The 24,162-nt window shown below is 44.1% G+C and overlaps 1 protein-coding gene across 3 annotated transcripts in view; it reads left to right on the forward strand.

Moving 5' to 3' along the window:
• LOC138747980 (doublecortin domain-containing protein 2-like) overlaps positions 1-17,789 on the forward strand; it is a 162,805-nt gene extending 145,016 nt beyond the window's left edge. For all 3 annotated transcript variants that reach the window (XM_069907657.1, XM_069907667.1, XM_069907677.1), the window contains 2 exons: positions 4,950-5,879; positions 17,431-17,789. In XM_069907657.1, coding sequence (XP_069763758.1) covers positions 4,950-5,879; positions 17,431-17,550 — 1,050 coding nt within the window. In that variant the 3' untranslated portion in view covers positions 17,551-17,789. The remainder of the gene's footprint in view (positions 1-4,949; positions 5,880-17,430) is intronic.
• Positions 17,790-24,162: the final 6,373 nt, after the last annotated feature.

Consider the following 24,162-nt stretch of genomic DNA (forward strand, 5'->3'; position numbering starts at 1 on the left):
AGTGTATAAAATTGAGGGAAGATCATAAATTTACAACAACAATATACTTATGCACCAATATAATTCAATATGGTTGCCAGGTCTTGTTTGTTTCGCAAGTTATGTGATTTTCTCCCTAGGGATACAACTGTCCATTTCTGATATCCATCTTGTCAGAGATTGGTGAATTTGACTTCCATTTGACTGCCATACATCTCTTGGCTATCGCCAGTGCAATCTTAGTAAACAATATTTGATACTCTTTAAGATGATTACTAATATCTATAAAATTCCCCAATAAATATAATTGTGGGTTACCAGGAAAATTAACTCCAGTAATCTTTGTTAATACTTAGTTTGTATTATCCTTAGCTATTTAATTTGATGATTAGCACTTGTCACTAGAAGGGGTTAAGATTTCTTATCTTATTCTTTGTTGAATACTCTCCTCTGTCCTGTCTTCTTACCTGAATAATCCACTAAATTATTGCCGACAATTTTGACTTGATGCAGCGTAGTACTCTACATCTGATTCGTTCGTATGTTATGTCTGGTTGTGTGTCTGCAGTGTGTTGCACCAAGGACAAGAGAACGCTGTTTCATCAGTTTGTACTTGTGCAATCAGATGACAAATAAACTTGAACTTGATAATGTGCAGAATGGTTGGCATAACGCTATTGCAGCGACAGCTGTAAGGAGTTTGTACATTCTCCCTATGACCTCGTGGATTTCCTCCCACGTTCCAACGACGTACGGGTTTGGTAGGTTAATTGGTCACACAGGTGTAATTGGGGCATATGGACTGGTGGGACGGAAGGGGCTGTTACTATGCGTGCCTCCAAATTAAATGAAATCTAGCGGCTTTGAAATACATTGATGCGCTTGTTTTTAAGCATGATTTGATTCAATTGAGGAACAATGTTGATCACTAAGTGCAGTCTGGTTCTCACTGTGACTTTCTGATGCATTTGTGAAGATCACAGAAACTCTTCGCTGTGACCTGATGTAAAACACAACTGATGCCCTCGCTGTGAAATTGATTCACATCAATGCACCTTTCACACACAGGAAAGCAGGTTTGGGCAAGAAGGGGGAAGTTCTGTACCTGCATTATTTTTAAAAAAAAAGGCCATCGATAACTGGTAAGTTGGCATGAGGGTGCGATAGGGCCGAATTTCTTGGAATTGGAGCAGACTATTTTTTTTCTAAATTGTGGATTCTTCTCAAGCCTTCTCACAACCAGTAAACAAACTTTGATTCTCAGTAATTCCTTACTGTACCGACTGTCTTTTCTGCAATAATTAACCTAATACCTTTGCTTAGATTTTTTTCATTTCAGTCTGTCCAAGAAAATTTCACAGTTCAGATAAATTTCAAGAACATCCAGTTCCTTCTTATGAGAAGACAAGTGCACTTTGCTGCCTCTGCTTTAGTTGTGAAATCAAGTAATGTCAGAATACTCAACTTCAAGATCAAGATTCAAGAATTCTTTATTGTCCTATAACACTATAGAACATGCAATATTACACAAAATTGCCTCCTGCCTGCTGTAAGATAGACAAAGAGTCACCATTAGTGTTACCCGGTGCCCCTTAAAGTGCAAGCGAAAGAGAAGCAGGCACCTTCAAAGTCACCGAGTGTCCGTGTGTCCACCTCCAGCGCTCCCTCAGCCTCTGCAGCTGTTCGAGTCATCGGCCACCCAAGCCCCTTTACCTGGTTCCCATGAGCCAGCAGCTCACAGCCGGTCCCGACTCCCCCATTTCCAGTGCCATGCTCCGCCAGAGTCTGACTGCTTGCGGCCGCTGCCGAGCACAGTCGGCGCCATCACAGGCACAGACCTCCGAGGCTGCAGGGTTTTAGTTTGAAAATGCCGCTGGTTGAACCCTTTGAAGCAGCGCTGTGTCTCCACTCCTTGCTCTCACACGTGCTCTCTATGTGGGATGGTGCGACGTGGACTGTGAAATATAACTCACAAAAGCTCTGAAAGTGGTTTTATTACCTAAGGCCTTTCATGTTAATGAAAATACCACAATATCATTCATGTAATTCCTTGTGCAAAACTTGCCATTGTGGAGACACATGGTGGGCCTTCACTCATTGGGATAATCTTTGTGTGGAAATTGTTGGTGGCAGTTCTGATGGTAGCTTTCTTGTTTTAGAGGGAAAAAAAGGGTACCACGCCATTTCTGGGTGGCATGGTTGGTGTAGCGATTAACGCAACGCCTTTGTAGCACCAGTGATCGGAACCAGGGTTTGAATTCAACGCCTTCTGTAAGGAGTTTGTACATTCTCATGAGGCGGCTGCGTTGTCGGGCGCGTAGGCCTCCATGTTCATGAGAGCTACCTCCAGCATATCTGTGTAGTGCCAGTTGATGAAGTAGACAAAGACAATGTGGTCAAACAATATGGCTTTTATTAGCAGAAACTTCTGGTACAATAATGAAAGACAATGGGTGCATACACAGTTATACCCAAGGGAGGTGTCTTGAACGGTAGCGATAATGCACAGCCAATGTTAGTACAGCAAGGCTCGCCAGAGGGGAGACAGGCAGCTTAGGAGAGATTCACCACAATCTGCCAGCTCAACTGCTCTCCACAGACTGAGCTCCCCTTGCTCCAGGAGTTTCTGTCAGACAGTTCGACCTGATCCCCGTGATGTAGGCGTCCAGGATCAGGTCCTCTGTGTACTCCGTGGCGGACACGTCCTTTCATTCACAGGGCCTGCCGAGTGCTTGCAGGGCCTAAAGATACTTGGTGTTGGACTCACTGAGCCGTTGTTTTCGAGTCACTTGGGAGTGTCTGGCGTAGTCAGCATTGATTTTGAGGATGTCCATGGCTTCCCTGATCATGGAGTACACCAGGATGCCGACCCGGGAATGATGCACTTTCAGCTTGTCGGTCTCTGACCGCACAATGGTGGAGGAGGCCTGCAGGAATGCTTCAAAACAGCGCAGCCAGAGCTCAAAGTTGGTGGATGCCTCAGGTGATTGAGGGTCGATCTCCAGCTTTTCTGGTTTCTGAATCTGCTCCATTGTAAAACACTTTAAGTGAATAAAATTGATACAGCATCAATTACTCGGAAGACTATTATAGAGAAACCAATAGGCTTTTGTTCACTTAAGAATACCAGCATATCCTTACTGTTTGACTGTCCTGCATTGAGCTGCAGGGGGCGGTGGAACAGTCACCTTTATATAGCAGCCTGTGGGGAGGGGCCACAGGTACAACTGGCCAATTGAGCAGACAATTATATGTAACAACGATTTACCACAGTTATGACATCTAAAACCCTGGCAAATTTCTACAGAGGTGTGCTGGAAAGTGTGCTGACCGGCTGCATCACAGTCTGGTATGGGGACACCAATACCCCTGAGCATAAATCCCTGCAAATGGTAGTGGATGCAGCCCAGGACATAACAGGCAAAACCCACCTCACCATCAAGAACATCTAAGGGGAATGCTGCTGTCAGAGAGCAGCAGCAATGCTTAAGGACCCACAACCACCCAGCGCACACTCTGTTCTCATTGCTGCTAACAGGAAAGAGGTGTAGGTGCCACAAGACTCGCACCACCAGGTTCAGGAACAGCTGCCACCCCTCCACCGTCAGACTCCTCAATGACAAACTCAATCAGAGACTCATTTAAGGAGTCTTACTTCTGCACTTTATTTTTTTTCTCTATTTCTGTATTGCACAGTCAGTTTGTTTACATTTCTTAATTTGGTTTACATGTGTACGTTGAGTCTGTTTTTCTTTACACTGGTAATAAGTGGTTAATTCTGCCTCATCTGCAGGGAATAATAAAGTATTTCAGCATGTATGTGTCTCTGACAATAAATCTGAAATGTCACGCCATGAGAAACCAGCTTTGCTATCATGCCTGCCCACACATTTTTTATGGTTAGAGCATCAGAGGGACTATTTAAGAATGGTTTGGATCACGGCTGGTGTGTATCGTAACCTCTCATAATCCTTCGTCTATAAATTCTGATCCTTTGTTTTTCCGTCACTTTGTGACGGCGGCAAAACCTCTGTCAACCTCTTTGATGACATATTTCAATGATTTCCACACTGGGCACCCTGTACTCCAAATCCCTACCCGTTACTGTAGACACATTGTTATCAACTGAGGAAAGAAAATCCAAGGAGAATAAGGAAGGAAAAGGCTCTGGGAAAAAATTTCAACAGATTCCTCAGGTGTCCAGAACCATATTACATATAACCATATAACAACTACAGTATGGAAACAGGCCATCTTGGCTCCTCTAGTTTGCACTGATTTAAGTGAAACTCCACTAGTCCCACCTACCTGCTCCCTGTCTATAACCCCCCAATCCCCTCACATCCATGCACTCATCCAACCTTTTCTTAAAGGACAAAATTGACCCCTGCTGCAACCACCTCTTCCAGCAGGTCATTCCACTCATCCACCACTCTCTGAGTGAAGAAGCTTCCTCTTATGTTACTTCTAAAGTTTTTCCCCCTAACCCTTAACTTATGACCCTGGTTCCAATCTTTCCTGCCCTCAAGGGAAAGAACACATTCACATCCACTTCATAATTTTATATACCTCTATCAGATCCCTCCCTCAACCTTCTGCGCACTAATGAATAAAGACCCAATCTACTCAATCTTTCTTTGGTGTACATGATCTGATAATTCATTGACCTTTCTGGTGCCAACTCTGTCCCAATCAATTATCAGTACTGCTATTGCTGATACCAAGTGATCAAAACTTCCCAAAATTGCTGTATTCCATTTACCTGCCTATACTGCTAATGGGGACTTTAACTTACTTCTCATTAGCCTGTTATCTCCATTAAAATCTCCAGGTTTGTCCTTCAGACCTCTTGGGCCCTTTGTAATAAGATGTGAACGGAAGCTAGTTTGACCCCTTTGCTGTCGGTCAGTGAGGCGAATGCCTTGGTAGTTCATTGTTCACTGTTTCCACGGTCTTCTCCTTTTCCTTAGAGGCCAGCAGAGATCGTAGAAGAAGAGGAGGACTTACATGAGCAGTGTAAAGAAGAGGGGGATGGGACGCTCCATAACGTGGAGGAGGAAGTTTATGATGACGCATATTACAAAGAGGCAACACTTAAGCCTTGCCAGATAGAAGAGTCCCATCGTTTGCAAATGGATCCGCAAGAAGTGGAAAAAAACGGCCATGCAAGTGAAGCCAATACTCGGGTGGTAGAGCAAGAAGTGGAAGAGGCTACTCAACCAGAAGAGAATCCTAAATATAAATATAAATATTTTCAACCACATGATCGTCCCGCTCAAGAGACCACTGAAGATGAACCTCAGATAAGTGAAGAAATTGATGACCTTGCAGAGCAAGAGAAGAAGCAAGGTGCTGATCAGATGGAAGAAGGTTTTACAGATAAATATTTTCCTCCTCTGCAAGATCTTCCTCATGACGAAGAGAAGATAATTGATGAAAGTGAAGCTGAGCCTCAGGTAGAAGAAGAGGTTGTGAACCTTGCCGACCAAGGGGAGGACATTCCTAATCGATCAGCTGGCGATCCTCAAGGCAAATGCCGTCCTCTGCAAAATATTTCTCATGGAGGGCGGGCCAACAGGGAAAGTGCATCTGAAGTTCAGGCAGAAGAAGAAATTGCTGAGCCTGCAGAGCAAGGTGTTGACCAAACAGAAGGGATTTCTAAAGATAAATATCTCCCTCAGCAAGGGCTTCCCAATGAAGAGGAGATCACCGTCAATGAAAAGGGACCTGAACCTCAGGCAGAAGAAGAAACGGCTGAGCAGGCAGAAGAGAATCATTGCCCACAAGGCAGGCTCCAGAAAGGGGATTTGGACCAGAAATTGAAAGATGGTTCTGCAGAACAAAAAGCTCCTCTGGAAGAGAATGAGAGTGCGATCACGCCCGCATTAGACCCCAGCAAGGTAATGGACCTTTAATATTTCTGCTTTGTCTTCTCACTTTGTACAAACACGGGAATGACATTTGGCAAACGTGTTTAAATTAGTTGAATCAATATTTAATTTTCAGCTTTCTCCTAGTTTCTCCTCACCCTTTCTCGACCTCCCCCACCGCCCCTACTATTCGTTGTCATAACCTGACCAATTTTGATTAAGTTAAAGTCTGCAACCACTAAAATTACCAAGTCCTATTCTGTATTTGGTAACACAGAGAAAACGGATGTGGAAAGTGAAAGGACATCAAAAAACCAAAATGTTTCATTAATTTTTAATTGGTTAGCGTTTTCCTTGCCTTAATTACATTTACAAACTCATTTTTTTAAAGTGAAAGAGGTTTGCTGAACTATAACGGAACTCGGAGATTTTGTGTATTTAAATACAAAATCTAATCAATCATGTGAGCAGTTTCATTGATTTTTCTGTTCCAGTTTTAATGCTTTTCTGTTCCGTGAGATTAGACGTCATGTGCCATGTGTTACTGTCAGTATTGTTTTAGTTGTATGCGGCTTTGGAGTAATTTTGCTTTTGTTTAAAGCTGTCTTTCTTTGGCCTCACATCCTGCTTGACGTTTGCCTGAACTGCATTAATTTGTTTGGAACTCCTTTGACTAAAATAAGACCATATTGTAGGGGCAAAAGTAGGTAATTCAGCCCATCGAATCTGCCCCACCATTAAATCCACGAGCTGATCCATTTTCCCACTCAAGCCTCACTGCCTGACCTACTCCCCATAACCTTTGATGCCCTGGCCAAGTAAATCCCTCTCAATTTCCACCTTAAAATACACCCAAATGACTTGGCCTCCACAACTGTTTGTGGCAACAAATTCCACAGATTCACCACCCTCTGGCTGAAGAAAGCCAGAAGCATTTCTGTACTAAGTGGATGCCCTTCAATCCTGAGGTTGTGCCCTCTCTCACCATGGGAAACTACTTTTCTACATCTACTCTGTCTCTGCCTTCCAACATTCAAAATGTTTCAATGAGTTTCCCTCATTCTCTTAGCCCACCGATTATGGACCAAGACCCATCAAATGTTCCTCATATGATAACCCTTTCATCCCCGTAATCATCCTTGTGAGCCTCCCCTAACCCTTTCCATTGTCAGCACACCCTTTCTTTAATGAGGAATCCATAATTGCTCACAATACAAGAAAATAAAAACAATGAATGATTCAAAACAGAGGACAGAACATATGCAGAATAATAAAAATGGCCAATGTAATCAAACTGTGAATGACCTGAATTTTAATGTGTTACGAGCCCAGAGGACCCCAAAACCCAGCAGCAACAGGTATTCACCTAGACAAATGGTTACCTAAACAAAAGTTGCTTTTAATTATCTATAAACGTGAAAACAGAATCACACTTTAACTTATCACTACTGATTTAACTAACCTAACTTAACCCCCTTCTAATTCTAAGCGCACGTGTACATCATGTGTGTGTAAATTCAAAAAAGTTCTTTGATTCACAGTCCAATTTCACTTCTCATTCCTCCATGTTCAGTGGTTGCAGGCAATTCTTATACTGTGCACAGAATTTAACTTTTTTTATAAAGTTCACCAGGCTTTGGTGCTTGAAAGGTAAATGGTTACCGCTCAGGAAGGTTCTTGTCGGTTTTCGGAGAGAGATTTGTTGTTTGCTGGATACGCACAACTGGTTTACTTCCATTAGTCACTTCAGTGTCTTGCCGAAGAAACGTTCCCCCTCAGGATTCTCCAGATGATAACCTCTTTTTTTTCAGGTCACCACAGAGTTCCTTTTTGTTTCTCTTATTTCAAGTGAAACATTAGACAGCCAGTCCTCTCCTCTTGCATGAACCACAAAGGCTTTGACCAGGCTGAACTCAGCACTCACAACCCATCTTCCAAATGAGGTTTTCACAAGCTTTCCAGCTTTTCCTGTTCCAGTTCCAGTTGCTGCTGCTGACTGTAAAACTGTAGAAGTGATCTTTGTCTCTGACTCTCTGTCTGTCTGTCTGTCTGTATCTCTCAGAGAGAAAACCTGTTAAACTCTCTCTCTGCTTTCAAAAACACATGACCCTCCTAGAACAGCATGTTCCCCTCCAGACAATCTGCGACTCTGACAAGTTCTTTCACCTGTTGTCTTTTTGTAAACAACAATCCATCAGTGAAGTCTCTTAGGCACTCTCCAAAGCTCTTGCAAAGGCTGTTTGCTCTGACATGTCTAGCATGAGCAGAGCTCCAGTATTTCAAATAAGATCTGTTTTAAATTGTTTGTATGTGACCTACACTAAAAAACCTGCCCCAATTTATCTCCCAAAAACATATCTATAATCTGTCACAAATGTCATTGAATATTTATGATGGCTCTTATTTTAAATAATCTGGTAGCATTAAAATAATTGCAGCCCATAGAGGAGCAATCTATAAACCATACCAGTTTGTTCAAAATTGTTTCAACGCAAGCCAGGATGAGCTTCTGGAAATGGCAGGAGGGTAATGTTAGGAAGAGATTGCCAAGTGCGCTCGTTGAGGGACAACATGTGAGATACCTGCCCCCACAATCGCATCCTTGAACCGGGCAGGACCATGATTGGGCCAAGTACGGGCAAATGTGATAAGCTTGAAATGTCTGTACTGTGCTGTAGAAGGGCCTTTTTCCATTCTGTAGTGCTCCTCCCCATGGCAAGAGAGCAAACTGAGCTTTGCTAGAGTGTTATTTTGATTGCAGACTTGTCTGCAGGAAAAAGAGTCTCAGGGTTGGATGTGATGTCATGTATGTACTCTGCCAATCAATCTGAAATCTGTGGTCTGTATGTTCAATTGGTGAGTGGCACTGCCTGAGCTGATTGGGTTCTGTCATTTTGTGCTTCTCCATTAACAATGGCGTGAAGCAAGGCTGTGTTCTCGCACCAACCCTCTTTTCAATCTTCTTCAGCATGATGCTGAACCAAGCCATGAAAGACCCCAACAATGAAGACGCTGTTTACATCCGGTACCGCACGGATGGCAGTCTCTTCAATCTGAGGCGCCTGCAAGCTCACACCAAGACACAAGAGAAACTTGTCCGTGAACTACTCTTTGCAGACGATGCCGCTTTAGTTGCCCATTCAGAGCCAGCTCTTCAGCGCTTGACGTCCTGCTTTGCGGAAACTGCCAAAATGTTTGGCCTGGAAGTCAGCCTGAAGAAAACTGAGGTCCTCCATCAGCCAGCTCCCCACCATGACTACCAGCCCCCCCACATCTCCATCGGGCACACAAAACTCAAAACGGTCAACCAGTTTACCTATCTCGGCTGCACCATTTCATCAGATGCAAGGATCGACAATGAGATAGACAACAGACTCGCCAAGGCAAATAGTGCCTTTGGAAGACTACACAAAAGAGTCTGGAAAAACAACCAACTGAAAAACCTCACAAAGATAAGCGTATACAGAGCCGTTGTCATACCCACACTCCTGTTCGGCTCCGAATCATGGGTCCTCTACCGGCATCACCTACGGCTCCTAGAACGCTTCCACCAGCGTTGTCTCCGCTCCATCCTCAACATCCATTGGAGCGCTTTCATCCCTAACGTCGAAGTACTCGAGATGGCAGAGGTCGACAGCATCGAGTCCACGCTGCTGAAGATCCAGCTGCGCTGGATGGGTCACGTCTCCAGAATGGAAGACCATCGCCTTCCCAAGATCGTGTTATATGGCGAGCTCTCCACTGGCCACCGTGACAGAGGTGCACCAAAGAAAAGGTACAAGGACTGCCTAAAGAAATCTCTTGGTGCCTGCCACATTGACCACCGCCAGTGGGCTGATATCGCCTCAAACCGTGCATCTTGGCGCCTCACAGTTTGGCGGGCAGCAACCTCCTTTGAAGAAGACCGCAGAGCCCACCTCACTGACAAAAGGCAAAGGAGGAAAAACCCAACACCCAACCCCAACCAACCAATTTTCCCCTGCAGCTGCTGCAACCGTGTCTGCCTGTCCTGCATCGGACTTGTCAGCCACAAACGAGCCTGCAGCTGACGTGGACTTTTACCCCCTCCATAAATCTTCGTCCGCGAAGCCAAGCCAAAGATCCCATTGAAGTTTGTCTTCAGAGCATATACACAGGGCAGGCTCTAAAGTCAGGGGGCAACTGTGAGAGAGCATCAAGGCAGAGACATTAACCTCTTGTCGTGCGCACCGTGATGCACATTTGAGCTCTGTTTGCGACCTGGATGGAACAGAATCTCAGGAGAATTCAGTGTGTATTGTTTCAGTGACTGAGGTGGGACTTAGGTCAATTTGGTCTGTATTCAATTGCGTTTGGAAGAATGAGATGGCAATGAATTGAAGCTCAGATGGGAGGGATATGGTCTGGGTGCAGGTCACTGGGATGAGGATGCCTTCATTCTGCAGCAGCCCCTTCATGTCAACTACACGAGAAAGAGTTGCCATTGGATGGCAAATCATTCTGCTGAGCATCTCCCATAGTTATGAAGTAGAAGTAAAATGAAAGCCGTGCTGCCACATGACATCCGATCAGTGACATACTGGAACAATGGTCCCAGGTGTGCAGTAATTCATGGGGCCTGCTCTTTAACTATCCACTCGCGTGCAGGGCTAGTTACCACATTGCTAATATCCAATTCATTGATAATCCACATCTCACCTTCTACTCACAAATGACTGTTTCAGTGCGTACTTGGCCACTGTGCAAATCTAACTCACGAGGGAACAAACTGCAAACCAAATTTATAAATCCAACCTTCTCAACCTAAACATTCATACAGAAGTTCATTAGTGTCCCCAAACTGCTCCCCATTGCCAACCTTCCCTGTGCTTCTGCCTGCCCTTTTGCTGCTTTATAGGAAGAGGATGACTGGTGGAGGGTTGCTGACTGTCAGGGTCAGTGCAGATGACCCTGGAGGAGATCATGACCAGCTTTAGAGAGAACGAGTGACTGGACTAGTAGAGAACCCAGAGGCTGGGAGATCGCTTGGCTGCATGCCTTCCCTCTGTCTGCATAAGTGTCGGGGATCTCCTAGTGGCCAACCACTTCAATTCTGCCTCCCAGGCACATGTTGACACATCTGTTGATGGCCTCATGTTCTGTCAAACCAAGACAACCCGTAAGCTGGAGGAGCACATTTGGACCCTTTCCAACAAGATGACATTAATATAGACTTAACCGGTTTCTGCTAACCTACTCCTCATTCTCCCTCTGCCTCCTTTCCTCCAGCTCTCCACCCCCTTCCCTCTCCATTCACAGAGCCATTGTCCCTTCCCCTTGCTTGCTGCTGTGCCCTCCTTCCCTTCTCCACCTGCCTGTGGGACTGTGCTCCTCCCCCACCATTTTGTTTGGGCGCCATCCTACATTTTGTTGATACCTTGATGAAGGGCTCAGACCCAGAACATTGGTTCTGTATTTTTACCTTTGCTGTATAAAGTACACTGTTTGACCTGCTGAGTTTCTCCAGCATCGTGTTGTTACTTGGAGAGAACCAGTGCTGACTGATGGGTGACAGCAGGGCGCTGGTGGGGCTGAAGGGTTTAGGTTGACTGGGAGAGGGCAGCAGGCTTGCTCTGCATGTGGTGAGACTGCTGCAATGCACTGCAATTGGTAAACCAGTCTTCAGGACATCTCTCCGAACTGGGTTTGCATATTAGACGCTTGAACTTTCACCAGTGGTTCTGTTAATAGTGAACTCTTGTGCATGTTGACAAGAAGAATCATCAGAAAAAACAGCCTCTTTAACCTCCTTGAACAGGAGAACATTACAGCACAGAAAACAGGCCCTTTGGTCTTTCTTGTCTGCTCCAAACTATAATCCTGCCTGGTTCCACTGATCTCCATCTCTCTCCATACCCCACCCATCCATGTACTTTTCAAATTTTTCTTGATTGTTAAAGATGACCTGCATTCACCTCTTCAGCTGGCAGCTCATTCCACACTCCCACCACTTTTTGTGTGGAGAACTTTACCCTCACGATTGCCCTAAACTTTTCCCCTTTCACCCTTAACCTATATCCTCTGGTTTGTATCTCACCTTCCCTCAGTGGAAATAGCCTACTTGTATTTACTCTATCCATACCCTTCAGAATTTTGTATACCTCTATCAAATCTCCCCTCATTTTCCTATGCTCCAGAGAATAACATCCTAACCTGTTTAACCTTTCCCTGTAACTCAGTTCCTGAAGATCCAGCAACGTCCTAGTAAATCTCCTCTGCACTCTTTCTATCTTATTGATATTTTTCCTGTAGTCAGAACTGCACACAATACTTCAAATTTGGTCTCACCAATGTTGTATAAAACTTTCACCATAACATTCCAACTCCTGTACTCAATGCTTTGATTTATGAAGGCCAATATGCCAGAAGCCCTCTTTATAACCCTTTCCATCTGTGATGCCACTTTTAGAGAATTATATATCTGTATTCCCAGATCCCTCTGTTCTACCACACTCCTCAGTACCCTTCCATTCACCGTGTACGTCCTTTCTTCATTTTTCCTTCCAAAACGCAACACCTCACCCTTGTCTGCATTAAATTCCATCTGCCATTTTGCAGCCCTTTTTTTCCCAGCTGGCTCAGATCCCTCTGCAAGCTTTGAAAGTCCTTCTCGATGTCCACAACCTCCAATCTTAGTGTCATCATTGGAGGGAACTGGAAAGGGAGGAAAGAAGGAATCAGCTGGAAAAAAAGATGTACAATGAGAAGGTGTATACATAGGGGGTAAAGGAGGAAGCTGGAGAAAGGCAGAAGCATTGAGTTGGGGAAGGTGAGGGAGGTAAATAGTGACATTAAACTGGCAGAAAAAGCTGACAGGAGAGAGAGAGAGACAATTTTTCAAAATTTAAATTTAGACATACAGCACAGGAACAGGCCATTTTTGCCCATGAGTCCGTGCTGCCCAAACGCCCCTCATATATTTCGAACAGTGGGAGGAAACCAGTGACACCGGCGGGAAATAAAACACACACACACACAGATGTGGGGAGAACGTGCAAACTCCTTACAGATTTGATCCCCAGTCCAGATCGCTGGCGCTGTAAAGGCTACGCTAACTGTACCAGCCTATTTATTTAGAACATACCTAATAGGTATCTTTTACATAAATAGGATGTGATATATGATTGGAGGCATTAATTAAGACAGCATTTCAAGTAGAACTGAGGTAAAGAAGAAATAAAGCCCTCAAGAGTAACAGAAATCTAAATCCAAGACTGTTGTTCCACATTAATTACCTCTTTTTAATAAGATAGATAAATAGTCACACCAAAGCAAAACTGATGTGACAAGGACCAAGCAAACCTATTTTGTGTGAAGCTAAGCTTCATTGATGAGTCATCCAGAGTTCCTCAGAATTGAACGATAAGGTTTGAAATATGGATTAATTTCCCATGGTCAAGTGTGACACAGCCTTACGTTCTCAGAAGATTACCTGTGAGGAATTGGCTGCCTCTCTCGGGAGACTGGTTATCTAATTATTGTAGATTTCAGATTAAATTGTGCATGTTTATTGTTGAAATTGGCTTGATGGAGCAATGGGCAACTGTAGATTACATTTTATGATTAGAGAGCTTATTCTTTTTAAGGTTTTCTCCATCTTCACTTGCTTTAGATTGCTTGAAGCAGAACCTTTAGTGGAGACCACATTATGCTGTGGAGAATGAACACCCATATCGATACATTACATAGAAAACCTATAGCACAATACAGGCCCTTCGGCCCACAAAGCTGTGCCAAACATGTCCCTACCCTCGAAATTACTAGACTTTGCCATAACCCTCCATTTTTCTAAGCTCCATGTACTTATCCGAAAGTCTCGTAAAAGACCCTATCGCATCTGCCTCCAGCGGCCAGTGGCCCATTCCATGCACCCACCACTCTCTGCATAAAAATTCATTCAAAATTTGATCCCATTCTTAGCAGAGGCCCAAAGAGCAGTGAGGAATTTAAGACATGGGGGTAGGCATTGCTGAAGAGTTATGAACGGCATCAGTCATTCATATATTCATCAGCGAATTGATGAGTGAAGGAAGGTCATTGATAAAGCAGCTAAAGATGGTTGTGCCTCAGTAACGTCCCCAAAGGAACTCGTGCATTGATCTTCTGGTGCTGGGATGATCGATGTCCAACAGAGGCATCAGTATTCTTTATGTGAGATAAGATTTTCACCTTTGAAATATTTCCCCTTCATGCTCATTGACTTTGCTTTTACAAGGTATTTTTAGCCCCTTTAACACTTGCGTCCCACTAAATTGGCCATTCGGTGCCCCAGGATAGGAATGGGGGTTTGGCTTTTCACACTTGGCCACTCCTAAGTGGGACACTGAGCACTTTCACACTTGCAAGGAGCCATCCCCGGGGTTAGGACTGTTCTACCTTCTACTGATGATGTCATGATGCATCGAGCGATGGTAGACCTGCCCTAAATCTTGATCAATGTATTATGATCTTATATTGAACAAAATTAATCATGCCTAATTATAGCATAATGAATCTTTATGTACAGCACAGTGTGATCCCTTCAACCCCTGTTGTTGTTGTGCCGACCTATATAAACCTTTATAAGGGACCGTGGGAAAGTGCTAGCAATAAATAACAATAGTGGACAATTTTTAAACAGGGTGGAAAAGTTGGTAGCTCTCTCACATATAATTTATAAATACCGTGGGTAAAAGTGATGGCGGACCTGCCCTCCCTGAATTCCATGTGGCAGTTAAAGGGCTATATGCCCAGCTGCATACATGGACCATTCATGGAGGGGTTTCTGACAGGCCAAAGATGTTAATTAGACATGGATAGGAGGACAGGAGAGGTGGGGGGAGGGGGTTGGCTCTGCAAATGTAGAGCAGGGGAAAGGAGACAGAGACAGAAAGAAACAGAGCTCAAGGGGGTGGGCAACATAAACCAGAGAAGCTAATGCGGTACAAATTTTCACACCGCTATTGCTATTTATTGCTGTTTATTTCCTCTTTCTCTCTCCCACTGCGACTCTCCCACGGCAAAATTTATACCTTAATTTGAATCTTTTCTTCCTGCACTTGTGCAAAAACCTGGGTCATTTCAATCCCACAATCCAATGAGCTCTTTCACACTTGCCTGATTGCAACGCTGGCGTCCGCAGACCCCGGGGATTGTACCGGGGTCAAGGCAGTCAATCCTCGACATGAGATGACGCCATCTGATGCCGGCCTTGAGCTGAATTTGCTTTCACACTAGTCACTTTAAAGGCCGATTGGCAGTTAATTCCTGGGATCACTGGCAAGTGTGAAAGGGACTTTTGATGCCACACTGGAATCAAGTGGGAATGAGGAAATCCACGGTAGTGTAAACAGGTTAGAAATTAGTAGGTCAACTGAGTAGTTCTATTGGCCACACCCTACGTTGCCTTGCTGATTGACTGTTGTTTGTTTGAGCAGCAGTTCACCAGGTGGGATTTAGTAAAAATTCAGAAATGCTGGAGGAACAGCACAGTGTCCATAGGAGGTAAAGATATGTAACTGACATTTCAGGCCTGAGCCATTCTTCGTGTGAGTTAAAAGCAGGCAGGTGCCAGAGTTAAAAGACTGTGGGAAAGGGAAATAAAGGGCAAGTAGAGGCGCACAGACTGACAGGCAAAAGGTGTTAATTGGACATAGATATGAGGAGAGGTGAGGTGGGGGAGGGGGGGAGGGTTGGCTCTACGAATGCAGAGCAGGGGAAAGGAGACAGGAGAGAAACTGAGCTAGAGGGGGGTGGGTAACAGAAACCAGAGAAGCTGATGTCAGTGCTATCTGGCTGGAGGGGGCACAGACCAAGGATGAGGTGCTGTTCTTCCAAGTTGTGGGTGGCCTCAGTTTGGCGGTGCATGGAAAAACAGATATCAAACAGATAAAATAAGTAAATTAGTGTGAACTCTTGTGCATTTTCTTATGTATTAAGAATGGGACTTGATAGGACTTGTTCTGCTTTTTGCCACAGGATATAGCCAGGTAACGTTTTCAGATTGTGTTGCATGGATAACAGGTGAAGGGCTCAGTGGCTGAGGAACCCACACAAGCTGTGGGCTGCAGGAAACTCACGGTTGGGGGACCCACGTGGGCTACAGGCTGCTGGACACTGGCTCATGGGAACCATGTATCAGAGCCAGGATTTGAGTGGGTGTTGAGGGAAGGGAAGTTTCCCAAAGGGCCTCGGGCGCTGGAGGCTTCACGATCGTATCGGTGGTTTGGGTCTGGTCGCCGATGGATTGAGCAGGGGTCTGCGTGGCTTCAGAGGCTGCGAGACCGCTGGAGGCGAATCCACGGACACGCTGAAGGGTCTCTCTTTTGCTTCTCTTTCTTTTGAACCTTGATCAGAGAGTCTGACATGTGTACGATTATGAGAATGTGGCAGTGTGACTTGAATACTCTGTGGAACAGCTCCCCTATTTCTTCCCATTAGTTTGTGAAGACATCTTTGCAAGGTTGCAGTGTCTAGGTTTAATATCTAATTTAATCTTGGGTGATCCATCTAATCTCATTCCTTTCTTATTTTGAAGTGGCAGTTTAATTTATAATGGTGTGGCTTGCTGGGTCATTTCAGAATGCTGTTAAAAGATAGCCTTGGGACAAATCTGGTGTCACATCTAGGCCAGATGGGACAAGGATCTCCTCTACTGTAATGCATAAGTGAACCAAAAAGGCTTTCATCACAACCTTGACATCTGTGATCATCATTGCCAAGATCCCGCTTCCCTCATTCTAGGTTTTTGATCTGGATTTAAATTCCGTGGTGGAATTTGACCTTGCATGTCTAGACCAGCCATTCTCTACCTTTATCTCGGCTATGCACCTCCCCGCGCCCCCCCACCAGGACTCTGCTCAAAGTTTGTGGGTCCCCTTCCCTGTGAAGCAGTTAAAGTTTTGGTTTCTTCCCTACTTCTCTCCTCCCGACTACATAATAAAAAAATTGAAAGTATTTGTTACGCGAGCTGAAAATAAATTGAGGATTTTACTTAAATGTGCTGAGGGCCCCAGGAGGCCATAGGGCCTACAATAAGAATCGCTGGCCCAGATTTTTAGACCAGGCTGCTGGGTTACACATAATATTACCACAGTGGCACCACCAGTCCTCACAATTCAGTTTATTCATGAGATCGTAAAAGGATAATTTAAGGCTTATTTTTGTTATTTTTATGACTAAAGATAGCAATTTCATTTTATATTCTGTCTAATCACCTAGACTTATATTTCCACCACAATATATGTTTTTTATTACTAAATTGATCCAGCTAGAGTGTCTTAAGCTCCGTGTGTGTGTGTGTGTGTGTGTGTGTGTGTGTGTGTGTACATATGTGCACGTGTGCATTGAAACATTCTAAATAAAGTGCTTGGCAATCTCCAATGGATCATTACTTTATAAGAGGCTATTAGTTGTGCGATAATGTGTAACTTAGCATTGCATTTGCCTTATGGTGTGCCCTTTTTTGAAAAAAAAGACATTATTTTACCATCCCCGTTGCATTTCACATAGACTGCCATTGAAAATAAAATGTGGCTATTAATATAAAGTTTTATATTTCTCATTTTGTTTGTGCTTTACACAGGATGACAATAATCTGAAAGAAATGCTAACAACTCCTGCAGAAAGCATACCCGATACCCTGGAAACAGATGGAAAAGAAATGATTGAATCAGCCACAGGACATGCTGTCTTGGCACAGTGAACCTACAGTCCATTACAAGTTGGCAAACATAGCACAATTCCTTTCATTTCATTATATTCGCACCTTTTATGTCATTCCTCTGGTGGCTCCCTATAGCTGGAACTGTGAATCGATGTGGACAAGATTGTTTCAGTGTGTTGCTGGTGTTCTGCAGTTGATTGAAATCAAGTCCCGCTCATTTTAACTAAGGGGAGGGGATCTTATGACCAGGGAACGCAAATATAATTGTTTTAATTGTACTGAACTGTATTTGGCCTTATGATTATATTTCCTTCATAAGGCCCAATATCCACATTTATGATGAAAGCTACGAATCCAGATGGTTCATGCTGTAATTGTACCTTCCTTGCCAGTGGTGGCACTGGTGACCCTCCACCAGCTCAAGAACTGGCCGCCAGACAACCTTTTTATACTGGCAGTTCCATTTAAAATTAGGGACAAAGAAATGGTAATAGCCGGGCTTGGGGGGGGGGGGTGGGGGTGGAAACAGCCTGTTTTTTAGTAGGTTTCAGAAGTTCATGCAAGAATTAACACAAAGTTGGCTGCTAAGCAAGAGGATTGGTTTGAATTGAATAAGTCTTCCAGCCCTGAGACTTCCAAGTTAAATCACTGCTTGGAATAGCAAGGTGAACAGCATAGTTACAGATGTGGCTGTGATTGGGAAGTGATATCAAACGGATAAAATAAGTAAATTAGTGTGAACTCTTGTGCATTTTCTTATGTATTATGCCCACCTTTATTGCCCGCTGTCCAGAATGATGTTAGTAGGCTGTCTAGCCTAATCAGGTGACATGCCATGGAACACTGCATAAGGCTCACACATGCAGAGGAGGGGAGAACCAAACAGTGACAAAGTTATAGACCAACACGTCAGATTCCCCTGTTTGAAACGCGCTTACGGATGACACCAATAAGTAGCTGGATTTTTTTTCCCCCACAATTTTATGTTAGTGGCAGAGTTGGCACTGCGGTACGCGTGTTGATTGCATTGCTATTTATAACCCTCAGAATGCGTGAAAATGCATTCTGAGGGGGTTCACCTGATGCAAGTCCGATGACTGTCACACATAGAAAGGAGATCGCCAAGACAAAATATTCCAGTGCCCAGCAGGTATTTCTAAAAACCTGCTCTAATATAAAATGCATGAAAGAAAATGATCAATGGAATCTGATAAACTTTACCCAGGAGAAGGCATATATGATTAAGCTTTGTTTTTACACTCATTCATAGGTTGTGGCATTGCAGAAATTTGCACCTCATTGCTTGTCTTAAATTTGTTATGAGTGTGTAGGAGTCATCTCAGCAGGAGCTACTGCTGGTGACTGTCACATGACACTGATACAACCAAGGGGCAAGACTATGAGAGAGAAGGGGTTGTGGTGAGACCCAGGTGTTTTTACTCCCAAATAAACCCTATCTGTGACAGATGTCATTCTGAGATGGCTTCCCTGACACATGTTTTGGTCCTGCCCTTCCCCGAAAAAATATTTTTTGAATATTATTTCAGCAGTTTTGCTCATTGACCTACAACCTCATCTAATGATTGCTCTTTCTGGGTGACCAGTTTTGGACTCTAGTCATTTATCTGCTTCAGCTTGTCGTGGGATTGCATTTGTTACTTTAACAGCCAGGAGATCCATTTCACTCAAATGGAAAGACCCTAAACCCCCTTATTATGTTTCAATGGTTTTCCCAAACTATAGCATGTTTAAATTGAGAAAAAAAAATCAAAAGTGGTACTATTGACCCTTGGGTTAAATTGGAAGAAACACGGAGGCCATTTATTCAACATTTTCATATGATGTAAGTTGACCTTTTCCAACATTTTTTGTTTGTGACTGTAGAGGAGTAGAATTCTTTTCTTTGGCTTGGCTTCACGGATGAAGATTTATGGAGGGGCAAATGTCCACGTCAGCTGCAGGCTCGTTTGTGGCTGACAAGTCCGATGCGGGACAGGCAGACACGGTTGCAGGGGAAGATTGGTTGGTTGGGGTTGGGTGTTGGGTTTTTCCTCCTTTGTCTTTTGTCAGTGAGGTGGGCTCTGCAGTCTTCTTCACAGGAAGTTGCTGTCCGCCGAACTGTGAGGCGCTAAGATGCACGGTTTGAGGCGATATCAGCCCACTGGCGGTGGTCAATGTGGCAGGCACCAAGAGATTTCTTTAGGCAGTCCTTGTACCTCTTCTTTGGTGCACCTCTGTCACGGTGGCCAGTGGAGAGCTCGCCATATAACACGATCTTGGGAAGGCAATGGTCCTCCATTCTGGAGATGTGACCTACCCAGCGCAGTTGGATCTTCAGCAGCGTGGATTCGATGCTGTCGGCCTCTGCCATCTCGAGTACTTCGATGGTAGGGATGAAGTCGCTCCAATGAATTGTTTAACCACTGAAACATGGCAGCCCAACTTTTGATTTGATTCTTAGTTAGGGGGATACTTTTGTAATAAAGTTTGATTCCTTTTCCTGTTTCGGAGATTGGGAGGCTCGGTTTACAGATGTTGCTCGATGCCTGTGTTTGTGTATGTTAAATGTTGTTAATGCAATACGATCTCTTTGTATCATTCTTATGTTTATTGATCTGAAACTTAATAAAAAGATTGAAGAAGGAAAAGAACAAAGAGAAAAAGGGACACAGGAGTGAAATATAAGCCAGACCAGGGAAACGTGTCAGGTTTCTATCTGTGCATTCTATGCTATACCATTCTTAAGAGGAAGTCTGTGACTGGTCCTTTTGATGCCATTCCTAAATCATTTGAAGCAATTAGCATCTCAGAGCAAAGAGCTTAGATCTTCAAAACCTTCTTTCATTCCTTTAGTATTCCACTCAGCTCTGGACCACCTCGAAAACAGCAACTCATACATGTGGCTGCCCTTCATTGATTTCAGCTCAGCCTTCAACACCATGATTCCCTCAATGCTGGTCAAGAAGCTCCAAACCCTGGGCCTCTGAACCCTGCTCTGCAACTGGATCCTTGACCTCCTCAACGGAAGACCACAGTCAGTATGAATTGGAAACAGTGACTCCTCCTCATTAACTATCAACACAGGTGCACCTCTTGAACTCTACTCACTCTACACCCATGTCTGTGCACCCAGGCACAATTCCAATGCTATTTACAAATGTGCCTATGACATCAAGGTTGTCGGCAGAACCACAAACAGCAATGAGGAAGCGTTCATGAGGGAGATAGATCAGCTCGTTGAGTGGTGTCACACCAACAACCTTGTGCTCAAGGTTAGCAAAACCAAGGACGTGATTGTGGATTTCAGAAGGAGCTCAGGAGAGCATGATCCAGTCCTCATCGAGGCTCAGTAGTGGAAAGGATCAAGAACTCAATTTCCTGGGTGTTAACATCTCTTGTGGATCTGTCCTGGAGCCTCTACATCGATGCAATCACGAAGAAGGCTCGCCAGTGGCTATACATTATGAGTTGTTTGAGGAGATTCTGTATGTTACTGAAGATTCTTGAAAACTTCCACAGGTGCACCGCGGGGAGCATTCTAGCTGGTTGCATCACTGTCTGGTACGGAGGTGCCAACACTCGAGACAAGAAATAAATTCCAGACGGTTGTTGACTCAGCCTGCAACAACATAGGCACCATTGAGGACATCTACAAGAGGCAGTGCGGTGTCTTAAGAAAACAGTCTTTATCCTCAAGGACCCCCACCACCCAGCCCATGCCCTCTTCACTCTGCTATCATTGGGGTAAAAGTACAGGAGCCTAAAGACGAGCACTCAGTGGCACAAGGACTGATTCCTGAATGTTCAATGAACCAAATATACTGCCTCACTTTGACTTTTTGTGCACTATTTTTTTATTTATTTTTGTAAGGTGGTTCATATGAACTGTGATTCTAGCACAAAACAATAAATTTTGGACTTGTTCATGACAATAAATTCTGATTCAGATTCTGATTCTGATTTCACTTCATAGTCGTGTTTCTTAGAGATAGAATAGCAGTTTGAGCTCCTTTAAAAGTTTGGCATAACTCCAATACAGGAAGGGTGAATATGTAGAGTGATAACGGGGTAGAGCTGCTCTGCGACTGGGAATCGCAATTAGGGGTATTATCAAAGTCAGCACTTTCAAAGTCTCTGCAGCAATTGTGATTCATTCAAAAACAAATTTGTGTCTATTGAGACCTATCACTGGTTAAGTTTGTGAGAGGTGAGGGGAGATTTATTTGTATTTTACATTGCATGTTTTAATGACCTAGGAAGGTTATTAATGTTTAGAAAGGTTGTTGCCAGTGGTGGCACTGGTGGCCCTCCACCAACCCGAGAGCTGGCGACCACGCAATCTGCTTATATTGGCAGTTCCATTTAAAATTGGGGGCAAAGAAACGGTAATGACCAAATGTTAGAAGAAAAAAAACAGCCTGATTTTGAGTAGACAGGTCGAGTACCCTTTACCCAAAAATCCAAAATGCTCCAAAATCCAAAACCTTTTGAGCACCGACATGAGGCCACAAGTGGAAAATTCCATGCCTGACCTCACTTGCCCAAGTGGGGCTCTGATGCTCTGTTGGTGCCAGTTTGCTGCCAACCATCGTCACTGCCAGACCAACCATGGTCACCACCAGACCTACCATTGTCACCATAAGACCAACCATCATCACCGCCTGACCTACCATCCTCACCACCAGACCAACCATTGTCACCACCTGACCTACCATTGTCACCGCCAGACCAACCATCATCACCGCCAGTCCTACCATGATCACCTCCAGACCAACCATGGTCACCGCTAGACCAACCATAGTCACCGCCAGTCCTACCATGATCACCACCTGACCTACCATGATCTCTGCCAGAACAACTATCATCACCACCAGACCAACCATCATCACCACCAGACCAACCATCATCACCACCTGACCTACCATCATCACCACCTGACCTACCATTGTCACTGCCAGACCAACCATCATCACCGCCTGACCTACCATCATTACTGCCAGACCAACCATCGTCACCGCCATACCTATCTTTGTCACTGCCAGACCTACCATCGTCAATGCCAGACCTACCAACATCACCACCAGACCTACCATCATCACCATCTTACCTACCAACATCACCACCAGTCCTACCATCATCACCATCTTACCTACTATCATCACCACCAGACCAACTATCATGCCAGACCTACCATCACCACTGCCAGACATACCATTGTCACCAATGTGCATTACTCACGGTGATTGCTCTGGAGGGAACATTTAAAAAAGCTGTCCAGGAGAATTTCTAGTATTTGGCTGCATTTATCTACTTTTGCAAGCAGAGATCAAGTTTTTTTTAGGAAAGTACAAAACATTATTTTCATGTGAAGTCTGAAATTCTCTGCCACCTAAAATGCCATATTTGAGTGTAACATGATCAACAACATTACTGCATTGAAAAAATAAAATACAGTGTACTGTAAACTTTTGATCAAAGCACAGCATCATCGGTGGAGACTGAAAGCCTGTCATCGTTTGTGGCTGCAGTTTAACAGCTGATACAGGTTTTCTGTTGATAGCACCTCGCTGCTTAGTTACCAGAAAACACGATTCCAAAATCTGAAAAAAAAACCCCAAAATCTGAAACACTTTTGGTCCCATGCATTTCGGATAAGGAGTTCTCAACCTGCATATCAGTGATTCATGCAATCATTAATACAATGATATTGCTGAGGAGGAGGATGGAGTTGAATTGAACAAGTTTTCTAGCCTATTCATAACTTCCAAAGATGAATTATTAAACATGCACCTGGAAGAGGAGCAAGGAAGAGAGAAAAGGGGAAGCAGCAAGATTAGTTGGGGACCCCTTTGGTGAATCAGGATCAGGTTTATTGTCATGAACATGTGTCATGGAATTTGTTGTTTTGCGGCAGCATTATTGCGCATTACAGGTGCAAACATTGCTATGAATTATAGTCCCATGAATAAAAATAATTAGTGCAAAAAAGAAAAAAAGTGCGGTAGTGTCAATAGGTTCATTGTTGGGCTGAATTGTCTCCTCCTGTGTATTGTCACCCCATAAGGGACCACAGGTCTGAAATATTGAAAAGATTTGTTCTGCCTTTCCTTTTCAAGTCTCTCTTCTCCCTCCAACAGCTCCTTGGCCTGCTGACTGTAAGGTGAACTCCGTGAGTCCTCATGCTTTCAACTGTTGACATGCTTGTAGCATCATACTGTCATCAAAGTTACTAATGCTATCACAGCCATTCTCATCATGGGCCATGCATCTCCCCTCCCCTCACCTACCTCCCACATTTAAGGTGGGGGGGATGCGCACAATGAAATCATACGATATTTTTGTGTTTTATGCAGTTGGTAGAAGTACAGAGGAAACCAACTAAACTTGACTGCTTCACAGGGGAAGCAGGCCCATAAACTTGGAGTGAAGTCCCAAGGGGGCCATAGCCAAAAAAGAGTTGAGAATGACTGTGCCTTTGTGTGCCCACCAAAATGAAACATTGTAGAATATAGCAAACTGACTTTAGTTCAAAGTAAATCACGAAGATCTGCAGACACTGCGGTTGAAGCAAAAATACAATGCTGGGGAATTTCAGCAAGTCAAACAGGGTCCTTTATACAGCAAAGGTAAAAAATACATAACTGACATTTC

Source organism: Narcine bancroftii, chromosome 1 (genome assembly GCF_036971445.1).
Source record: "Narcine bancroftii isolate sNarBan1 chromosome 1, sNarBan1.hap1, whole genome shotgun sequence".
NCBI classification, from domain to species: Eukaryota; Metazoa; Chordata; class Chondrichthyes; order Torpediniformes; family Narcinidae; genus Narcine; species Narcine bancroftii.